Raw genomic sequence first — 18,350 nt, forward strand, 5'->3', positions numbered from 1 at the left:
GGTTGCACGACACTAATGTGTACTGTCAACTGTGAAGCTTCAACCCACTTTGGTGCGTGGCAAAGCCATACTTACAGTTTTTAAATAGATGTTTTCCAAGCAACTAAAGAAAGAACTGGAAAATACATAGGACTAGAGGTATAATAATGCAGCAAGATTTCTAAATTATTAATTGAATTTAGATAGCATGCCACTGTGTGGAGATGCCTTTAAAAATAACACAAAATAATTGTATAATATACAGAATCGGAATAAACTCAAGTTGGAAGAGGCTTCAAGAGGTTACCTAATCCAACCCTTTGCTCAAAGCAGGACCAGTTCATCATCCCTTTTTGCTGGAAAACACTGTTTTTACATTTGCATCCCCTACCTTTTTTTAAGCATCTGGGTAAGAATAGTATTTAGAATAATTTGTGCACACAATTTACAATGTGAAATGACTTCGTACCTCTTCAGAATTATCTGCTTTATTCCGTAATACCAGTGTTCCCCATACAGTCAATCTCTCTGCAACTTTCTCAGCTTCAGCAGGAGTCAGAGATTTTAACAAAGTCAGAGATTCCTCTCCCTGAAGGGAAAAAAAAAAAAGTAAACCAGAAATAATCAAAAGAAAAGGGCGTTTGCTTTTGTAAAAGCTAAGTTATGTGTAATCTCTTGCTTTGATACAATGGTTGCATGATGGCCAATTGGTAGGATTAATCTTCTCCTGATGAACTTCAAAAAAACTCTTTAGAAAATACATTTACTATGACATGACTTCCTTAAACTCCCTACATAGTTTTTACTAAACCTATGAGGCTTTCAGTAAAATCTGTGTGCTTACTCACTAAGGGTTATAATAGGCAAAATAAAATGCAGTTTTGTTCATTGGTAATTACGCACCGTTTTTAAAACAGTATGATTATCAAGAATGCCATGTGCTAATAAGGCAGAACAAATGTTAACATGAGAAACGCTATTTTGCAGGGGAGTTAATTTGATTCCTTTAATCAAAAAGCTTCCTTTTCTTCAGGTAAAAGAGGATCCCAACAACATAACCAAGAACAACCACAGAGTATGAAGGTAATCACACCTACTATAATGTAGCAAGTGAAGTTAAATGTGTCTAGTTAGGACATCAATGTAATTTAAAGATAACTTCAGGTTTTTTTGCTAAATTGGGACTTGAAGTTAACTTGGAAGAAAACTTCATACTAATAGATAAACATTCAACATCCTGTATCACAAGACAAACATTCAGGTGCTCTCAGTACTAAAGGGGCAGGTCTGTACTCATGTGGGGTATCGTTGCATTAGAAGAAAGCATTTCTCTGAAGAAAGAATCTTTTTTTTTTTTTTTTGTTGGTAAGAAAGCAACTTGCCCCAAAACAACTCTAGCAAAAATAGTATGTGAAAATATGTAGAGATTTCAATTCTGAACTTGTTTTGTATATTGTGGGTCATAATTTTCATCCTTTTTTGCCACAAATGAGGGCTGGCTCATGATGTTTAAAACTCTGACAAAGGTCTCATTTTCAATATTAAGTATTGGCAGTTATGTGTGCAATTAATAGAACTGTAATGAAAAAAAATTATATGTAAACCATGTATAAGATTTCAGCAAGTAGTACAACTTGCCCCTATTTTGAAAATAGGCCTCAGTGTCTTTAAATTCTGAGATCAACTGACATGAAGTATTTTAGTACCCTTTCTTTGTCAATCAGGTCTATCATCCTCAGAATGTAGACTTCCACAGTGGGCAACATATATGCTGCTACAATTTTCAAAGCATCCTCCAAAGAAGTAGGGGTATCTTGTTTAAGAATGTATTTCACTAGCCTCTGTAAGAAGAAAACAGATATGGACTTTAGTTTGTTGACGTACAGGATAACAAAGGGAGTAATTTATACACACTGCTTCTGCATTGTAATTGTACAGCTGGTACCAAGCAAGTTACCTAGAAGTTTAAAACTTTTATCTAGAGAAAACTTGTCTAAAGCATAACTGGAAGAGAATTATCCTGGAAACTCTCAAAATTCAGGGGACGCATCTGGCTCCACAGGATGGCAAGGAACTTTCCCAGAAATACTCATATTTTCACCCTAATAAAGAGGAGATGCTAAAAAAAAAAAAAAAAAAAAAAAAATATCACCAAGTATTGTTCACTGTGACCTTAGGAGAAATCGGATCTGAAGTCTTGAGAGGACTTAGCCTTCTATTTTGTTAGTTTCCCCTTTTTTTTCCTGCCCGCCCCATACAGAAAGTGCTCTATTATCAGTGCTGTGCTAATCAGGTTAGGCTAAGCTAATCTGCTAATTCTTAAAAAAAGAGTGGGCTTTCAGGCAAAAAATGTGTCCCAACAAGACAAGAAAAATGGATATTGATAACAAGTGGGAGCTACCAGTTGCTAAGATTTTTTGAAGTCTGGCTTATAATACCACATAAAAATACACACAGGTAAGTGTAGGGATTTTTGTTTAATAGAAATAAGAGTAATGCTGATCATTTACCATTATCATCTGCTTGTCCTTTAAAAGATTAGTATCTCTTATCCCATAGGCTCGCAAAAGCTTCTTCATCTCCATCAGTCGGTAACTTTCCTGAAGTAACTTTACTCTATGGACAAATTAGACTATTATTAACTTATTTGCTACCTACAGCTATGTGATTTAATCATCATACTACATCAGATACACAGTATTTCCCCCCCTCAAAACAGAATTCTAATTGAAAGTACACACAAAACTGAGATGTAGACTGTGGATGTTGCCTTACTTGACATGATTCATTTCTAAATGCTGTTTTACCAGCTGCTCCACTGCTGCACTCCATGGTACCATAGCACCATGCATTATCTGTAGAACTGCATCAAATTTCAGCTATAAAAGGAACATAAAGAGCTTACTTTTCAAAATAAGTTACAAGATAATATCTTGAAGTATTTTTCACGTTAATTGATTCATTTAGGCAAGCATTTTATTTCCTGGCCCAATCTCCACTTGCATAAAGGGCGTTCATTATCATAATATGATGTGTCAAATTAGATTAGAAAATGCTTATAGTAATTTACAACACTGCAGAGCTTGAGTTTCATACCTATTAAAGTTAGTGAGTTTTCCATGTGATGACATCAAAACTACAATTAAATTCTCAAGCAAAGAACATCACATGGGAGAAGATTATTAAGATAGAATAAAAAGACAGCATACTATATAATCATAGAATATTTTTGGTTGGAAAAGACCTTTAAGATCATCAAGTCCAACCATTAACCCAGCACTGCTAAGTCCACCACTAAACCATGTCCTTAAGCACCACATCTACACGTCTTTTAAATACCTCCAGGGATGGTGACTCAACCACTTCCCTGAGTTCCAATGCTTTCAGTGAAGAAATTTTTTCTAATATCCAATGTAAACCTCCCCTGGTGCAACTTGAGGCCATTTCCTCTTGTCCTATCGCTTGTTCCTTGGGAGAAGAGGCCTCCTTTTCTCCAGGCTAAACAACCTCTGTTCCCTCAGCCATTCCTCATCAGACTTGTGCTCTAGACCCTTCACCAGCTTCGTTGCCCTTCTCTGGACACACTCCAGCACCTCAGTGTCTTTCCTGTAGTGAGGGGCCCAAAACTGAACACAATATTTGAGGTGCGGCCTCACCAGTGACGAGTACAGGGGCACGATCACCTCCCTACTCCTGCTGGCCACACAAGCCTGGATACAAGCCAGGATGCTATTGGCCGCCTTGTCCACCTGGGCACCTCATGGTCATCCGGCTGTCGACCAACACCCCCAGGTCCCTTTCCACCAGGCAGCTTCCCAGCCACTCTTCCCCAAGCCTATAGCGTTGCATGGGGTTGTCGTGACCCAAGAGCAGAACCTGACTCTTAGCCTTGTTGAACCTCATACAATTGGCCTCGGCCATCGATCCTCCTCATACCACTCATGTACAAATATACTCATATGCTTATGTAAAAATTATGTGTTTCATTCTGAATGGATGTGTTAGAGCCACTTGATGCCTATTTTATAAAATATACTTACGTCTGTATCAGAGATAGAGCCAATGACAGCTATTGCCTTTGCCTCCCATGCAGTTTCAAATACTGAAGCAGACCGTGTACGACAACGTTCTAGCAAATCCTGTATATTTTGATAAAGATTATTAGGATATTTCAATTCAGAAACGATAGGAATATCTTATAATATAAGCAACAATTAAAAGTTTTTTGGACATTAAGGGACAGATTTGGCTATCTTTCCTTGTATCTGTTAATGTCTTGTTACTGAAATAGTAACTATCAGCAAGTTCATTGACAGCAGTAAGGTAATCTGAAAGCTGGTCCTAAAATTCAAGTGTAAATAAAAACGGTCATCAGATTTGTTTTCTGCTGACTTATGTTTAAATAGCTTCCTTCAAAAGGAAGAAAATATGGATACCTTTATGTACTGTAGAAGAAGTTCATCCTTTTGTAAATTATGTTCACACAGGTAGGGTTTTATAAACTTCTCCAAAATGGATGGGACAAGCTCTGGTGCCAAAATTTTATCAAACATGCGAAATACAATAGTAGTTGCATTTTCCTGGGCAGCAAGTAGAACAATGCCATGTTAGAACATCACACATGTTAGTACGTGGTCCTTTACATTTCTAATAAATAAATCAACATCCAATACCCATTGAAATCAGATGAATGATTTCAAGAACTAGCATCCCTCTTTAGCTCAAGTAAAAGCATTCTTTTACACAGGAAGTTGTACTTCCAATTTCTCTATTGCTAATGCTTGCTCCACAATATACAATCTGTAATGAACTGCAAATCATGGAGTTTAAACCATACCTTCTCATAGTATTTTGTCACATTATGTATTTATACCCACGGTTGAAACAAAATTTATAACAAACACAACATACCAAATAGTCTTAGCAGCTTATGAACACAAGTTTAACCAACCAATCCATCAGGATTCCTCTTTTGTCTGACTTTAATTCACATGCCACAAAATTTTTCTTCTTCTCAGAACAATCCACTACTCAAAAGCACTTTTTGAAGTGTCTGCAGAATTACCTTTTCAAAATCACAGAGTGCCAGCCTGCAGTTGTATTTTCTGTACAGATTTATCAGTTCTTGTAAATCATTTACCAGCTTCTTTAACCTATGTACCTCTTCACAGTCACCACATCTCTGAAACAGTGTTTAGAAGTGAAACGTTAGAAGACTTGCTACAATCTTCAAGACCATTAAAGGGCTGTCATAAACAGGAAGAAAAATTATTCTCCACATCTCTGATATAAGATAACGGTAGTTGACTTACAATGCAGCAAGGAAGATTCTGGTAAGATATTAGGAAAAGATTCTTTCTAAATATAAAGATAGCGATGCACTAGTAGAGCCTGCACAGGGAAGAGGGATGAGCATTTCATTCACTGAAAGTCTTAAGGACAGGTAAGACAAACAGCTAGGAACAATGTACCTACACCTGACATTTTCTTTGGAGTCAGAACCCTATTTTTCATGTGATTTTCCAAGAAACCTCACAAACAATTTTTGATTCCTTGCAGTCTTGAAGATTTCATGAATATACATGCTGAACTGTTAACTTTATATGGCATACAACAAAGAAAATCAAGTACATGTTGAAAGTGGGACTTAGAGTAAATTTCTCTTCTTTTCATTACGCGCTTCGATTGTGGGATTCAGAAGTTTAAGACAGCAGATCTAACCAACATGGAATGTCAATGTTTCCATATTTTAAAATGCACACCTGATTAGCTTTAAGCTTATAGATGCTAGTATACTTAGGATATATAACATACGTAATTTATTTGTGTTTGCACAAATTCAGTATTCATAACCTTACAGCTAGCTGATTTTTAATACCTGTTTTCTCCAGGCCATAACACATGGTTAACTGCAATTAATTTCCAAAAATTTTGACAGAGATGAGACATGTTTTTAATTTAAGTTCATAAGGAGTATCTTTACTGAAATTTAAGTGTTTTGTAGTACTCAGACTTATTTGTGTACTACAGAATATTCAAGAATATTATTCACATTTAGACTACTAATACATCTGTTAAAGGGTATTAATGTTGCACTGACTTTTTTTTTTTTTTAATCTTTAAACCCAAGAATATTGGAACTCAGTTCCTTCCTTTCATGGAATTAAGTCAATCTTCACCAAAAACAATAGTGACCTAATTATCATCCATTCCAACTCTAGCACAGAGCATATGTTCTGAAGTCTCTTAGCAGGAAGTCCTTATATTTGCTACATTTCTTACCAAAGGAGTCCACTGGCCAAAAGTTGTCAGTCCCATTTCACCTTGATTTTTACTTGTAAAAAAAACCTCTGCCATTTGGAGTCCATTTTCTGGCCAATTTGCCTGTCCAAAATAGTTGATATTAGGAAACTATATTATACATATGGAAATACAAGACACGCAAAGTTTCTGCAGTATGACTTACCTTATCAGTTAATTCAAGGTTTCGAACACACTGTTCCAGCCATTTTGCTAATATTTTCTGAAAAAAATACAGTTATAAGTAGAGTTATGCTATCTATCAAACCAAAATTTGCCATTATAAATTTGTTTTAAAAGAAATAATTTAAAATATAAACTGTAGGGAAAAGAATTCTTTTAAAAGATAGAGGAACAAGGTTCTGACATTCAAAAATAAAAGTCTGTAGGCCTGACTATAAAATTATCTTAGCCTGAGAAAATTACATTTTGCATTTATTCAGTCAGTCTTACCTGTCCCTTTGGTACAACTCTTCTTAAGAAAGGGATCACAACATTTTTAAGCCACAAACATAGTTCCTTCAAAGGAACAGTGAAATGGATGGCATTAAGCAAGTTCTCCAGCATTTTCTCATCAAAGCTGCTTTCAAAATCTGCCTAAAATATTAAAACACAACAATTACAGATATATGGAGTATATGTTTATCTGATACTTTGTAAAGCTGTTTCACTAATAGGAAGAAGCAACAGATTTCACAAATACAAAGAGAAAATCTCAGTAATCATAGACAGGAGTTTAAAGAAAACCATAGCCCTGTTCAGAAAAACTAGAACTTGGTCTTCTTAAACAAGACCTAATTGAAACAATTCCTTTGCAAATTACGGTGACAGGATCATGTCCTATTACTTTAGCACTTGCTCTATAGTTCTGTCTTATTAAGAATACAACAGACATGGACCTGAAAGTCCTGCACTAAAGAATATAATAGCCCATAGCCACTATTACAAATGTGTCATTCAGAGTAAGGAGTCTATGTGATTATTTTTAAAGGATTTTAAGGTAGCCAGCAAATGTCCACTTAAAAATTCTGAGAGCTGGGCTTGCAAGAAAGTGAATGGAAGATTATAACTACCACAGAATAAATCAAAGAACTGTCGTCCTTCAGACCTAGAAATATGTGTTCTGACATCAGAAATACCAGTTTATTCTTAAATCAATAAGAAGTTCAGCCTTCTAAGGAGCTAGGTGAACAGGTAATCATTGTGGTAATAGACGAGATTCTGCCATAGACCTTTGCTTCTTTGAAGAGCTGCTTCATAACAACATTGGTCTGATTCTGTTAAATAAGGTTGGAAAATTTAAGAGGCTTAACATCCTCCATAAATACCAAAGAGATGTCTATGCCATCTCACCTGATGCCTAAGCCAGAGGTACTGTGCGCAAGATAAATTTCCTTCTTCTAGCTGTAAAAGAATATTCTTGAAAATGTCTTCGTTATTCAAGAATTCTGTCCAAGCAATACCGCTAGAAGTGAGAGGAGGAAAAGAAACTCTGTTATTGTTGTATGTCAATATTAAAGGAGTTGGGGGGAGAACCTCAAACCTTTTCTAGCTAGTACTATATGCTGTAAGAGACAACAGTAGTGTTAGATTGTGTGCGCATAAAATCACCCCCCCATATATATTAAATAAAAAAAAAAATTATACAAGATAGTGCATGTGAAATAGATAATATATGTTTTCAATGTATAGGATGAGTCAACCTCTCTGCATTCTCCCTTCTCCATAGTAGAGGATGGGAAACTTCAGGAAGAGGAGGAAGGGTTTAAAGTTTAATGAACTCAAATTTAAAAATAAAAAAATAAAAATCTTAATTTCAATGGTACATACTTAACCATTACAATTAAATTTACTTTAAAACTTAACGAACAAACAGAAACAAACCTGAATTTCTCTAGTCCAAATGCTCCATAAAAAGTTGTAAGCCTTGCCTGAGCTCTCAATACCTGAATGCAGACAAGAGATTTAAGGTCAATACCTGGCTTACCAAACAGTGATATTACATGGTTAGAATAACCATCACAAAGAAGAATGGAGAAAAATAGACTTTTCAAGAATTTCAGTTAATTACATATTGTAATTACATATGTAATTTTGTTTAATAAATCCAAAATTTCAATTGTGTAAACACTTTACACTGATTCTCCTTGAAGGTGGATGAGGCCTGTCCAGTATACAATAGGACTAAATAAGAAACAAAATTAAGTACCTAAAAGCCCTTAAGAAAGCTTCTTCCTACAATTTCTGGAGCATCTGAAGTTCAACAGTAGTACAGTTTTTTAATCTTTGCATCGTACTTGTTTATTATATGATACTGCGGGGCCAAGTAGTTTGTCCTCACCTCAGTTATGGATATCGCAGCCCCATCAGATGATGGGGCAATGGTTCTATCGTCTTTCTTCAAGATCTGAAACAAATACATGAAATGGTTTGGCTGACAACTCAGCACATGCAGAACATGCCAGACTACTACGAATTTAGTAAAGACACGAGCAAAATCTTAGTACCTCTGTAAACTGGAGTCTTTATTTTACAATGTTAGATTCTGATTGGATTTCTACATGTATGCAGGATCAGACAGATTATATGTATCTCTCTGATTCTGTTTGATAAGGCAGAAAAAGACTAAAATAATGAAAACAAAAAAGGTGACATATTTTGAGCTTTTAGTCCTGAAATTAATATTTAAAAGGTGCTTAAAAAGACTACTACTCAAAACTAAAACATGCTTTCTGTTGTGAAAATAAAACCGTAAGCTCTTTTTTGCCCTTAAGCAATAGCAAGAATGAGGTTGGAACAAGCCTTGCTGCTTCTTCATGTTTGGTAACATACAATTTATAATGCATTTACTTTTTGAATGACTGTAACTGGTTTGACGATGTCCCCCCTCTCAAGTTTTACAGAAGGATGTAATAGGAATGGACGAGTATAAGCAATTTAAACAAACAAAACCCCTTACTCTGACTTTAGCGTAGTTCAACATTTCTTGAGTGGTTTCATATAGTGGCCATGGAGCATTTATGCAGTAATCCACAACAAATTGGCTATCCTGTTTGCATAAGGAAACAACTGACATTAATTCCAAGCTCCTTTTTAATTTGAATTACTTTATTAGAGAAAGAGGGTAGAAATAAAAACGTACCTGAATTTTTTGCAAATTTTTTTTGGCTTCATTCACAAGATCCAGCCAGACTTCGTGACCATAACTCCCAACAGAAGCTGAAGCTAGTTTCTCTAAAATAGTGTTTGCTTTCACTTTGTATACAAGCTGTTTAAAAAAAAAGAAACACAGTTTTCAGTTTGATGCAATTAAGTTTTAAGCAGTCTTCAACTGAAAACTCTACACTTTCATTCACAATGTTTTTGAGATAAAGTGTGTCCATGTACATTGAATGATTTCATTACAGAAATAGATTACCAGTTAGTCCCTAGCAGTTGTGGTATCTTTTTATCTCACCAGCTAAGCCTGTTTTTTTATTTTAAAAAAACTAAAAAAGACAAAAAACCAAAGGGAACATTCATATTGCATTATTTGAATAAATCAGTTAATGAAGCCAGACTATGTGTTAATAAATGCATGTGAAAACTCTTTTTTTTAGCAACACTGTTTCCTGCTACTTAAATGGACAAATGTCCTTTCTCCTGATCCAGCAGCGCTTATTTTGATCAGAAGATATACTTCTGCACCACTTCTCATTGCAAGGTTTTTTAGTTATTGTAAAGAAAAACATAATTCACCATGTAGTTGTCCAATTTTGAATCAGCTTTCAAGTATAGCGAGTTGCTTTGTAAGGTAACATTCCACTATATTTGTAATATTTTTAATACTTTCAGTTGGACTATAGGGCAAGAACCTTACTCATAAGTTAGTTATACTAATTAATCTCCAAATGTATTTATCAAGAATGGACAACTTACCTCAACATCTAGTCCAAATTGAATAGCAAAATTCTCCGCTTCAGTGAATTTGTGTTTGTGAAGTAAGCGACTTAGTCTAGGGGTGAAATAAAGTAAAGTATACTACTTCAATATAAGTGCCAAACCACAGATAAAAAAATGAAATAATAAAATAGTGTTTCACAGAAACTAGTACCTATTTTCTGGCAAGGCTTCAGTTAAACTTCTCATCACAACAATAGAAACTGGGCCTTCAGAGGGCCTGAGGATGAGAGGGAACTATGTGAATTTATCAACTGTGAAACAACTATATGTAGAAGTAATCTGCCATTTTTATATAATAATGATGTAGTAAGAAACAAAACATTATCTTACATCTGATGATTTTCATGTATTCCTTCCAAGAAGTATATTGTATCCTGTAGCATGCAATAACAGAAATCATTAGGTGGTAAGGGAAATCAGTCATAAGAAAGCACAACGGTAATGCATTAAGCATTTTTTAATCTAGAAACAAACTACTACTTCTCTCTCAGATAAGTTTGTTGTTTTTTTTAAATGCTTATCATGTTACTTACTGGATAGTTTCCACCATCTAAAATTTCTGAGGGCCTTAACTGGACACTTCAGACTGAAACCACTCTGCTATCCCAGTTCAGTTACCATCAGTACACCTGCCACATGAGTAAATCATCTTCTCAAAATTTTCATTCAACACTTTCATTTTGTCCAAGCCATAAGCAGGTCACACTGTATCCATCTTCACATCTTTCAGAATCTGATCTCTGTGCTACATTCCACAAAGGCAATACATGCCTTGGCATTTCCTACCTTGACTTTATCATCTCAGATCAAAGAAAAGGGATATATTAGCCATTATTTTCTCCACTATGTAGCTGCATATATAATCTTTTCTGCCAAGTGCTTCATACAAGGCAAGCAATTTCATCAGCTTTCTATTTTATTGCACATCAGATCCAGAGCTTACTACATTGACTTTCACGATTCCAATGAAGAGCCACAGCTTAGAGTTCTGACTTGGTGTCCTCTCACATACCCACTCCACTTCGCCAGTCTTTATAACATTCCTAATTCATAAAGTTCTCACCATCTTTTCTGATGTTCTTTTGTTAAAGTCTTTATACGGAAGCAGTTTAAACAGTAAAAGAAGTAGTTCTCTTATCTAAACTTAAATAAATCCCAAATGAATCCAGAGCATTTTTCTATGCTGAGAGAACTTCAAAATTCATACAGCTTTTAGCTGTAATAGCAGCAAGAACAACGGGCAGTAGTATTAAACATTGCAAATAGACCTGGGCCTAGAATTAAACTGTTCAGTTTGTTAGATATTTTATCTTTTTCTCCATCCTTTGGGGACATCATTTAATCTTTCTTTGTATAGTTCCTGCACAGTTTCTAGCACAAATTCGTTCCAATCTAACAAGAATAACACAGTACCCTCTTTAGTAATTATACCTATTAAGACAACGATATTTATTCAAAGAACAACAACAACAACAACAATCATCTAAACATACTGTGCCAATCCCACTTTGAACAAGTGAAGAAACAATAGATACTTCCAAAGAATAGAGCGGTTGCATAGTGGGTAATGCAAAAACCATTAGACTTCTCATCTATAAAAAAAAAAGGGGAAAAAAACCAAACAAACAAGTCAGAATATTTTTTTCTTATACACTGGTGACAGAGTGATGTTTGCAGAATCATTTCTGGATTCTTGTGGAGTTAGATAGAAGACACTTTTTATGAAAAAGCAGAGCTCTACATTGAGAAAGTTTAATGAAGTTTTAGATGTTGCCTCTATATATAGGCCTATTATATATAATTAGACAAGTTTCATTTAAAAAATTATATAATGTTCATCCTGGCATTCTATTTCAGTTAACTCCACTGACTGTACATGGAGGTAGATACTGACAGTACATGGAGCAGATATTGCTCTAAAGAAATCTGTGAAGGTATGCAAGACAATAGTAAATTTTGCTGCTCTCCCCTATATGCCTACTATTAAGAAAAGCAAACAATGAACCCCAAACAATCCATAAAAAACCCAAACAGCAGGGCAGCTTGCTCTGGTCACCACCATAAGACATCGCAATAATGCCTCACTCGCTATATCCTAATATACAGAAGGACACATTTCAGTTTTGACTTTGAGCTCCTGAGAATTTTGTCTGCTCCAAATATTTAGCCATCTCCTTTTCTATTCTTCTCCCCCCCCCCAACTTTTTTCTGTGAGTGACTGCATAACAATTGAGGAACAGAATACAGCGAAAGAGATTATACCTGTTTGTTATCCGGTATTGTCATGACTATCAGTTTAAGATTGGCAAGCCCTTGCCTAAGAACAAGAAAGAGAAAAAAGAAAGCAAAATATACTGTATAAATCTTATGTTAAAACTGTGAAATATTCTTGCTTCTGAGTTTTAGAAAATTTAGTTTTCCATGGAAACTGGTACATTTTAAAACCCTATAGTGCACCCAAAAATAACAGTGTTTTAGCATGTAGAGGACACACATTTAACTTCTGACATTTTTAAGCTTTTCAAATGGATCTGATTCTTATTTTTTTTTAAACTCGCACAAAGAAATGGAAAGTCTTGTCTTCTAATTTTAATTGCCATTAATTTCTTTTGCATTTTAACCAATACACGCATCTCCAGATTTTGGCTTCTCCACCTTGCAGCAGAAAAAGCAGAAAGCGCCAAGGTTTTCTTTTCTACAATACAGAGCTAAGGATACCTACAGTCCAATTATTTTGTCCTACTGACCAGAAAGATTTCAACAAAGATTTCTAAAAATTCACTACCACAGAAAATGAAGCGTTTGTGACACATTTCCTGTAATGATAGACAACTTTTCAGAATTGGTGCTATAACGCTTTACTTACCATATGACTGGAGAAGAATCTGACTCTGTACTTAGAAGAAATTCTTCAATATGTATTAAAGGCCAATCCCAAATTAGAGTAAGAGAATAAACATCCCACATGCTTAAGATATTCTAGATTTAAAAAGAAAGAAATCAGATATGGATTTCACATTTTCTTCATAGAAGACATTTTTTGTCTTTTTTGAGCAGAATATTAACACATTCCATAGCTTAGGTAATGACTAGGAGTAGAATAAAAAAACCACAGTAAGATCAAAATCCTTTTTAAATATAAGCATCTTTATTTTATAAAAACATGTTTTAAAGCTATTACTTTAAAAAATATTTTTATAAGCTGCTTCAAGAAGACTAAACCAAATCATTACACATACCTCCGTATCTAAAACAAACAGCAGATTGTCAAGAACTTGAAGTTTCGCTGCATCTAAAAAATATCCATAGTCACATAAATTTATTATTTTTCTTGAGAAATGTATTTGAAGCAAAAACATATTAAAACGTACAACCAAGGGAAACCTACAGATGTTTAACCTCATGGAACTTCCTAGGACTTAGGAAGTTTAGCTTAAACAGAAAAGTTTAGCTTAAACAGAATTGTGATTTACATATCTAAGTTAAACTCAACAATTTTGAAGCATACATTTTGGCTGTACCTTTACAGGAAGTGTTCCATTTGGTGTATGTGTATTTACCACAAACAATGAAATAAGTGAAAATGTCTTAGTATTTTCTGCAATTAAATATGAATTCTACACTTGTCTATAAAAAGAAAAAACCCTCCCCTTTACCTTTGATCAGACTGGAATCAGCAAAACTTCGAACCGACACCAGATTATTGGTAGTGTCTACCTCCCATTTGGAGAGTACATAATCGCCTTTACCCTATTAGTAAAGGCAAAGTAAAATGGGGTTATACATTAGAAATTTGGCCATTGATAGGTGTGCTTCTACAATTGATCTTTACCTTGGAAAGCTGCAAAACTAACTTAAACTTTATTCCTGGTGAACGTTGATGTTCAGAAAAATACATTTATTTATTTACTTTTAATTTAGCCTTTTTTCTTTCTCCTTTCAAGACTGGCCTTTACTTGTTACAGTCAGCATTCCCAAACATTTTTGGCTCTTCTGAAAACATGCCACATTTCAAAACATCCACTTTCCATTCTCATAGAACATAAAACCTGAATGAAACGTACACTGAACCTACTGAGAAAAATTGCGTTGAATTCAACAGGCTTCAGTCAATGAACTCGGAAAATTTGTTTCTAGTCCAAAATAACATTTCAAAATATGTCTTTTTTTTTTTTTTTTAAATAGTTCCTGTACTTAATTCACGCTCAAGGGCTTTGTTCAATAGGGACCTTGATTGTTACTTTGGCAAGCCTTTGTTGAATGTGAACATGATTGGAAGACTCTTGCCAACTTTGGCTTTGTCTCCGAGCTCAAGGACGAGACTATAAATAGACTAGCCTGTACAGGCTAGGAGCCACAATGATTTACTAAGGTGAACCAAGGTGAAAATATTTTTCCCCCATCCATCATAACAGAGCAAGTTCTGAAATGACAACAGTTATTTCCTAAAGAGAAAAACTACAGACAGACTGCACAACTGATAACCTTTAAATTTACAATGAAGGAAATGAAAGACAAAAAGTCTTAGTGCAAAAAGTTTATCACCTTCTTTTTCAACCAGCTAGATAAATTTTGTGGCAAATCAAAAAACACCATCACTGATCACATAACAATTGTTACAAACACATTCTTAGTACTTACCCCAATTATCAAATGGATTTTGTTCACTGAGTTACTTATCACAAAATTCTGACAGCTGAGGCTGTGATACTCTTCTGTGGAAATGAAAGCTGTCTTTATCTGTCCTTGTAACTTGTGGGGTGGAAGATAAAGGGAAAGCAAACAAAAGGGGAAGAAAAAAAGCTGTTTATAAAATCAGTAGATAAAACCTTGAACTGCTCACTTCTCCATGTACAGAAAAGTAATAATCACAATTATGAGTTGCAATAATAAACCAGTAAGTAGTCAATGAAATGTACAGAGCAAAGTTTTGTTATAAACTCTGCACTTAACACATATGTTACAAGTTAGCAGGTATTTCTTACTTTCTTTGCCGTAATCATATCCATCCTGTCAATTGCTATATTAAAAAAAAAAAAAAACACCAGTGTTAAATAAACTTTTTCAAAATTGAAAAAAACCCACTAAATGTCATATAGGATAATTTAATCCTAACCTGATTATGCTGAAAAACACTTTAGCCAGGATCTTTGACAGGGTCTATTTCTATTGATCTGTATTGTGTTACAGAAAATTAACTAATAACTATACTTATATGGCACTAAAAATTTAAATTATTCCCAATATTCTTCAGAACAGCTAGGACTGATTATGGCTTAAAATCCTGCTTCCATAGTATTCAGTACTCTCTCTAAAGCAGTGACTCAGAGAAACATAAGTTAAAGGAATTATTAGAAGAATACAAAAATAATTTTATTACAGAACTAGTTGTATATTGGTTTCCCTTTAAAAGCAAACTAAGATTACATAGAAAATCTTATTCCCATTAGAAAGATGCATGAAAAAGCTTTTTTAATACAGCTCTTCCTGTTCAAATGGAAATCCCAAGTGGTTTGTAGATCATCCTACCTTCCTGCGTTTTAGCAAGTGGGAGACACATAATGCAGAAGAATCCATTGCTTGTGAGAATGAACATATGATAAACACCTAAAAAAAATCCAATACAAATATTTCAAACTTAAGTATTCAATAGCCGTAAAGAGACTACTTACTTATAAATAGGACAGTGAAATAACTGACAAAAAAAATAATCTGACCAATAGATTAGACTATTTTTAAACAAAAATTTTGTCTCCTTCAACAAAGAGTAGAATAAGTTTGTACATCTTAGTGTTTTGTTTGAAATTATGATTTTTGTATGCATCCATCAGACTGCAAATTCTGTTTTCATGACAAAACTACATTTAAATACATTATATTGTGACAGAACAAGACTGGGAGCTTATAGAAGAACAAGAACTACTAAAATCTGAAATCTGATTGAAGGAGAAAGAAGGAATCTTTCCTTTTTGTGCGTTTTCATACGTTTAGCACAGTCTCAAAAGAAAGAGGTACTGAGTTCTGAATGTTTGTTGTTTTCTATGACATTCATAAAATAATTAATGAGCTAAATATCTTGACAGGAAAGCATTAAGAAAAGTGCATTTAATGTGCACAATGCAAAGTAAAGCTGTATCTGATGATTTATTTTGTAGTCTCTTTTCCTGAGAGATATTAAAGGGGAACAAAATCACAAAAATTGAGACAAGGGGGGGGGGGGGAAGTCAAATTCTTACCTGCATCTGCATGATCTTTTTCAATAAAGAGATTTAAATAAGTCTTTTCACTTGAAGATTTTTCAACCAAAATCTAAAATAGAATCAACATAAAGACTATTAGACTATTATTCTCTATTTTATTTGGAAAAAAAAATATTGGTAATACTGATCATCAGTTCAAACTTTAAACTTTTTTCTTTCATGAAGAACTGGTTCTTGTTTATACATGCCATTCCTAAATATATTTTATTCATTATGCTTATTTGTTACTTATGGGAACAAAAGTGTCCCTAATAATCTGTTTGTTTATTCAAACTAGAAGATGTGTTCAAAACACAAGAATGTTTACATTTTGGTATTTGGAAGAAAGAAAAAAACAACTCAAGAAATTCTGAGAACAAAAGGTTTTCAGCAAAATTAGAATAGAAAAATTACTGTACCTTGGTTAGCAAGGTTTGTTTTGATGGTATGTGAATAAGATGGAAATTGCCACTTCTCTCACCGACCACAAGAAATTGTTTTTCTTGACACATACCAACTACATCCACATTCGTATCTGAAAAGTTCCATGGCAAAATGTCAAATATTAAGATTTGGTTTTTATTAATAGACATTCATATTTGAAACACAGGAACTGGACTATACAGTATCCCAGTTTTGTTCAAAATGATTTATTTTGATTAAACAAAGTATAGGAAAGGACATACCACAAACCACAGAGGGAGTGGTTTTGGTATCCATTATTCCCATTTCAGTGAAAAGTTATTGAGCATTCTAATTAAATTGTACAGAAATACTTAGTTAATTGTATACAGAATGAGCAATCACTTTTTATTACTTAGGTATTTATTATAATACTTCCTTTTACAGGCTAGTTAGATATACAAGATACTTACTATATTTTCCTATACAAACCTAACATGTATATTTTAAAAGTCAGTTTTAACTTCCAGTGGAATTCCAAAGGAATGAACTTACCAAACTGAATGTGCATCTGAAGAGACTGCCCAGTACTGTCAAGAAGTGACACCGATCTGTCAACAACAATAATACTGCCATCCTTTGAGTTGCATGCATATAATTGTGGATTAACAGAGACCTAAGAAGAAAAAGGTTGTTATATTTAGTAACTGAAACAGTTTAGAAAACATGACAAAGCAGCTCTGATAATTAATAAGAAACAGAAAAACACAGCTTTGATGAACGCTACCTTTTCTGAAGATGTGATTTGAAGTAGTGTATCCACTTGGTACAATGCAGTTCCACATTCATGTCCTAAACCTACAGGGAGCTGCTCACTCCCTGTGTCATCATTTGCAAGAAGTTCAATATCATTCCACATGTTTACCTATGATAAACATTTAAGAAATATACTGTAAAGCAGAGAGCTTTAAAAAAGTTATATGACCACGCACAAGTTATTTATTTTATTATTCTATTGTGATTCTGCGTCTAGGAGGAAGGGTAGTAAAATAAGCCTCCTAAAGGCAAACTGCGTGTTTGGAAAAGACAAAGTCGCAAGAGCCATGTAGCTCCCAGGGGATATCCCCAGCGGGCCCGACTGAACTCAGCTTAGCGAGGACAGGTTTCGCGCCCGAAGCTGAACGAAATTCAGCGCCAGAAAGCCCTCCCCACCACGCAGCGGACACCCCTGCCCACGGAGACCGTGAGCCGCCCTCCCATCTCCTCACCACGGCCCCGGAGGCCGGTGACAACCCCTGCCGCGCTCCCTCAGCTGCTTCAGGCTTTCAAATTGGCGGGAGCCCTGGCTAACGCTACTGGCGGCAGCGTAGGCCAAACTTCCTCCAAACGCGAACGGCACCGTTGCTAAGACACCACCTAATCCTTCTCCGCCCCCAGAATGCACCGCGGCTCCCTCGCTCCCTGCCGCCTTCCCCCGCCCCACGGTTA

At 34.9% G+C, this 18,350-nt stretch overlaps 1 protein-coding gene across 6 annotated transcripts in view; it reads right to left on the bottom strand.

The window, feature by feature from the left end:
• The window catches only part of KNTC1 (kinetochore associated 1), a 41,671-nt gene extending 23,321 nt beyond the window's left edge, over positions 1–18,350 (bottom strand). Inside the window, exons 1-31 of one of the 6 annotated variants that reach the window (XR_012676437.1) lie at positions 18,131–18,318; positions 17,650–17,787; positions 17,418–17,538; positions 16,880–16,995; positions 16,458–16,530; positions 15,751–15,828; positions 15,207–15,241; positions 14,863–14,973; positions 13,878–13,971; positions 13,461–13,513; positions 13,088–13,200; positions 12,484–12,538; positions 11,715–11,813; positions 10,552–10,595; positions 10,373–10,438; positions 10,198–10,273; positions 9,422–9,547; positions 9,239–9,328; positions 8,621–8,686; positions 8,164–8,225; positions 7,633–7,744; positions 6,733–6,876; positions 6,446–6,502; positions 6,262–6,363; positions 5,045–5,161; positions 4,416–4,559; positions 4,020–4,118; positions 2,755–2,858; positions 2,490–2,595; positions 1,686–1,820; positions 449–568 (exon numbers count right to left, since the gene is read on the bottom strand). Coding sequence is in view for 5 of the 6 variants with exons in the window: in XM_075167656.1 (XP_075023757.1) it covers positions 449–568; positions 1,686–1,820; positions 2,490–2,595; positions 2,755–2,858; positions 4,020–4,118; positions 4,416–4,559; positions 5,045–5,161; positions 6,262–6,363; positions 6,446–6,502; positions 6,733–6,876; positions 7,633–7,744; positions 8,164–8,225; positions 8,621–8,686; positions 9,239–9,328; positions 9,422–9,547; positions 10,198–10,273; positions 10,373–10,438; positions 10,552–10,595; positions 11,715–11,813; positions 12,484–12,538; positions 13,088–13,200; positions 13,461–13,513; positions 13,878–13,971; positions 14,863–14,973; positions 15,207–15,241; positions 15,751–15,828; positions 16,458–16,530; positions 16,880–16,995; positions 17,418–17,538; positions 17,650–17,781 (2,850 nt within the window). In the remaining variant the exon portion in view is untranslated. Of the gene's footprint in view, positions 1–448; positions 569–1,685; positions 1,821–2,489; positions 2,596–2,754; positions 2,859–4,019; positions 4,119–4,415; positions 4,560–5,044; positions 5,162–6,261; positions 6,364–6,445; positions 6,503–6,732; positions 6,877–7,632; positions 7,745–8,163; positions 8,226–8,620; positions 8,687–9,238; positions 9,329–9,421; positions 9,548–10,197; positions 10,274–10,372; positions 10,439–10,551; positions 10,596–10,754; positions 10,992–11,714; positions 11,814–12,483; positions 12,539–13,087; positions 13,201–13,460; positions 13,514–13,877; positions 13,972–14,862; positions 14,974–15,206; positions 15,242–15,750; positions 15,829–16,457; positions 16,531–16,879; positions 16,996–17,417; positions 17,539–17,649; positions 17,788–18,130 lie in introns of those variants that run through there. The other 5 variants (XM_075167656.1, XM_075167655.1, XM_075167657.1 and 2 more) reach the window with 5 other exon arrangements.

This window comes from Calonectris borealis, chromosome 18, assembly GCF_964195595.1.
Source record: "Calonectris borealis chromosome 18, bCalBor7.hap1.2, whole genome shotgun sequence".
Classification (NCBI taxonomy): Eukaryota; Metazoa; Chordata; class Aves; order Procellariiformes; family Procellariidae; genus Calonectris; species Calonectris borealis.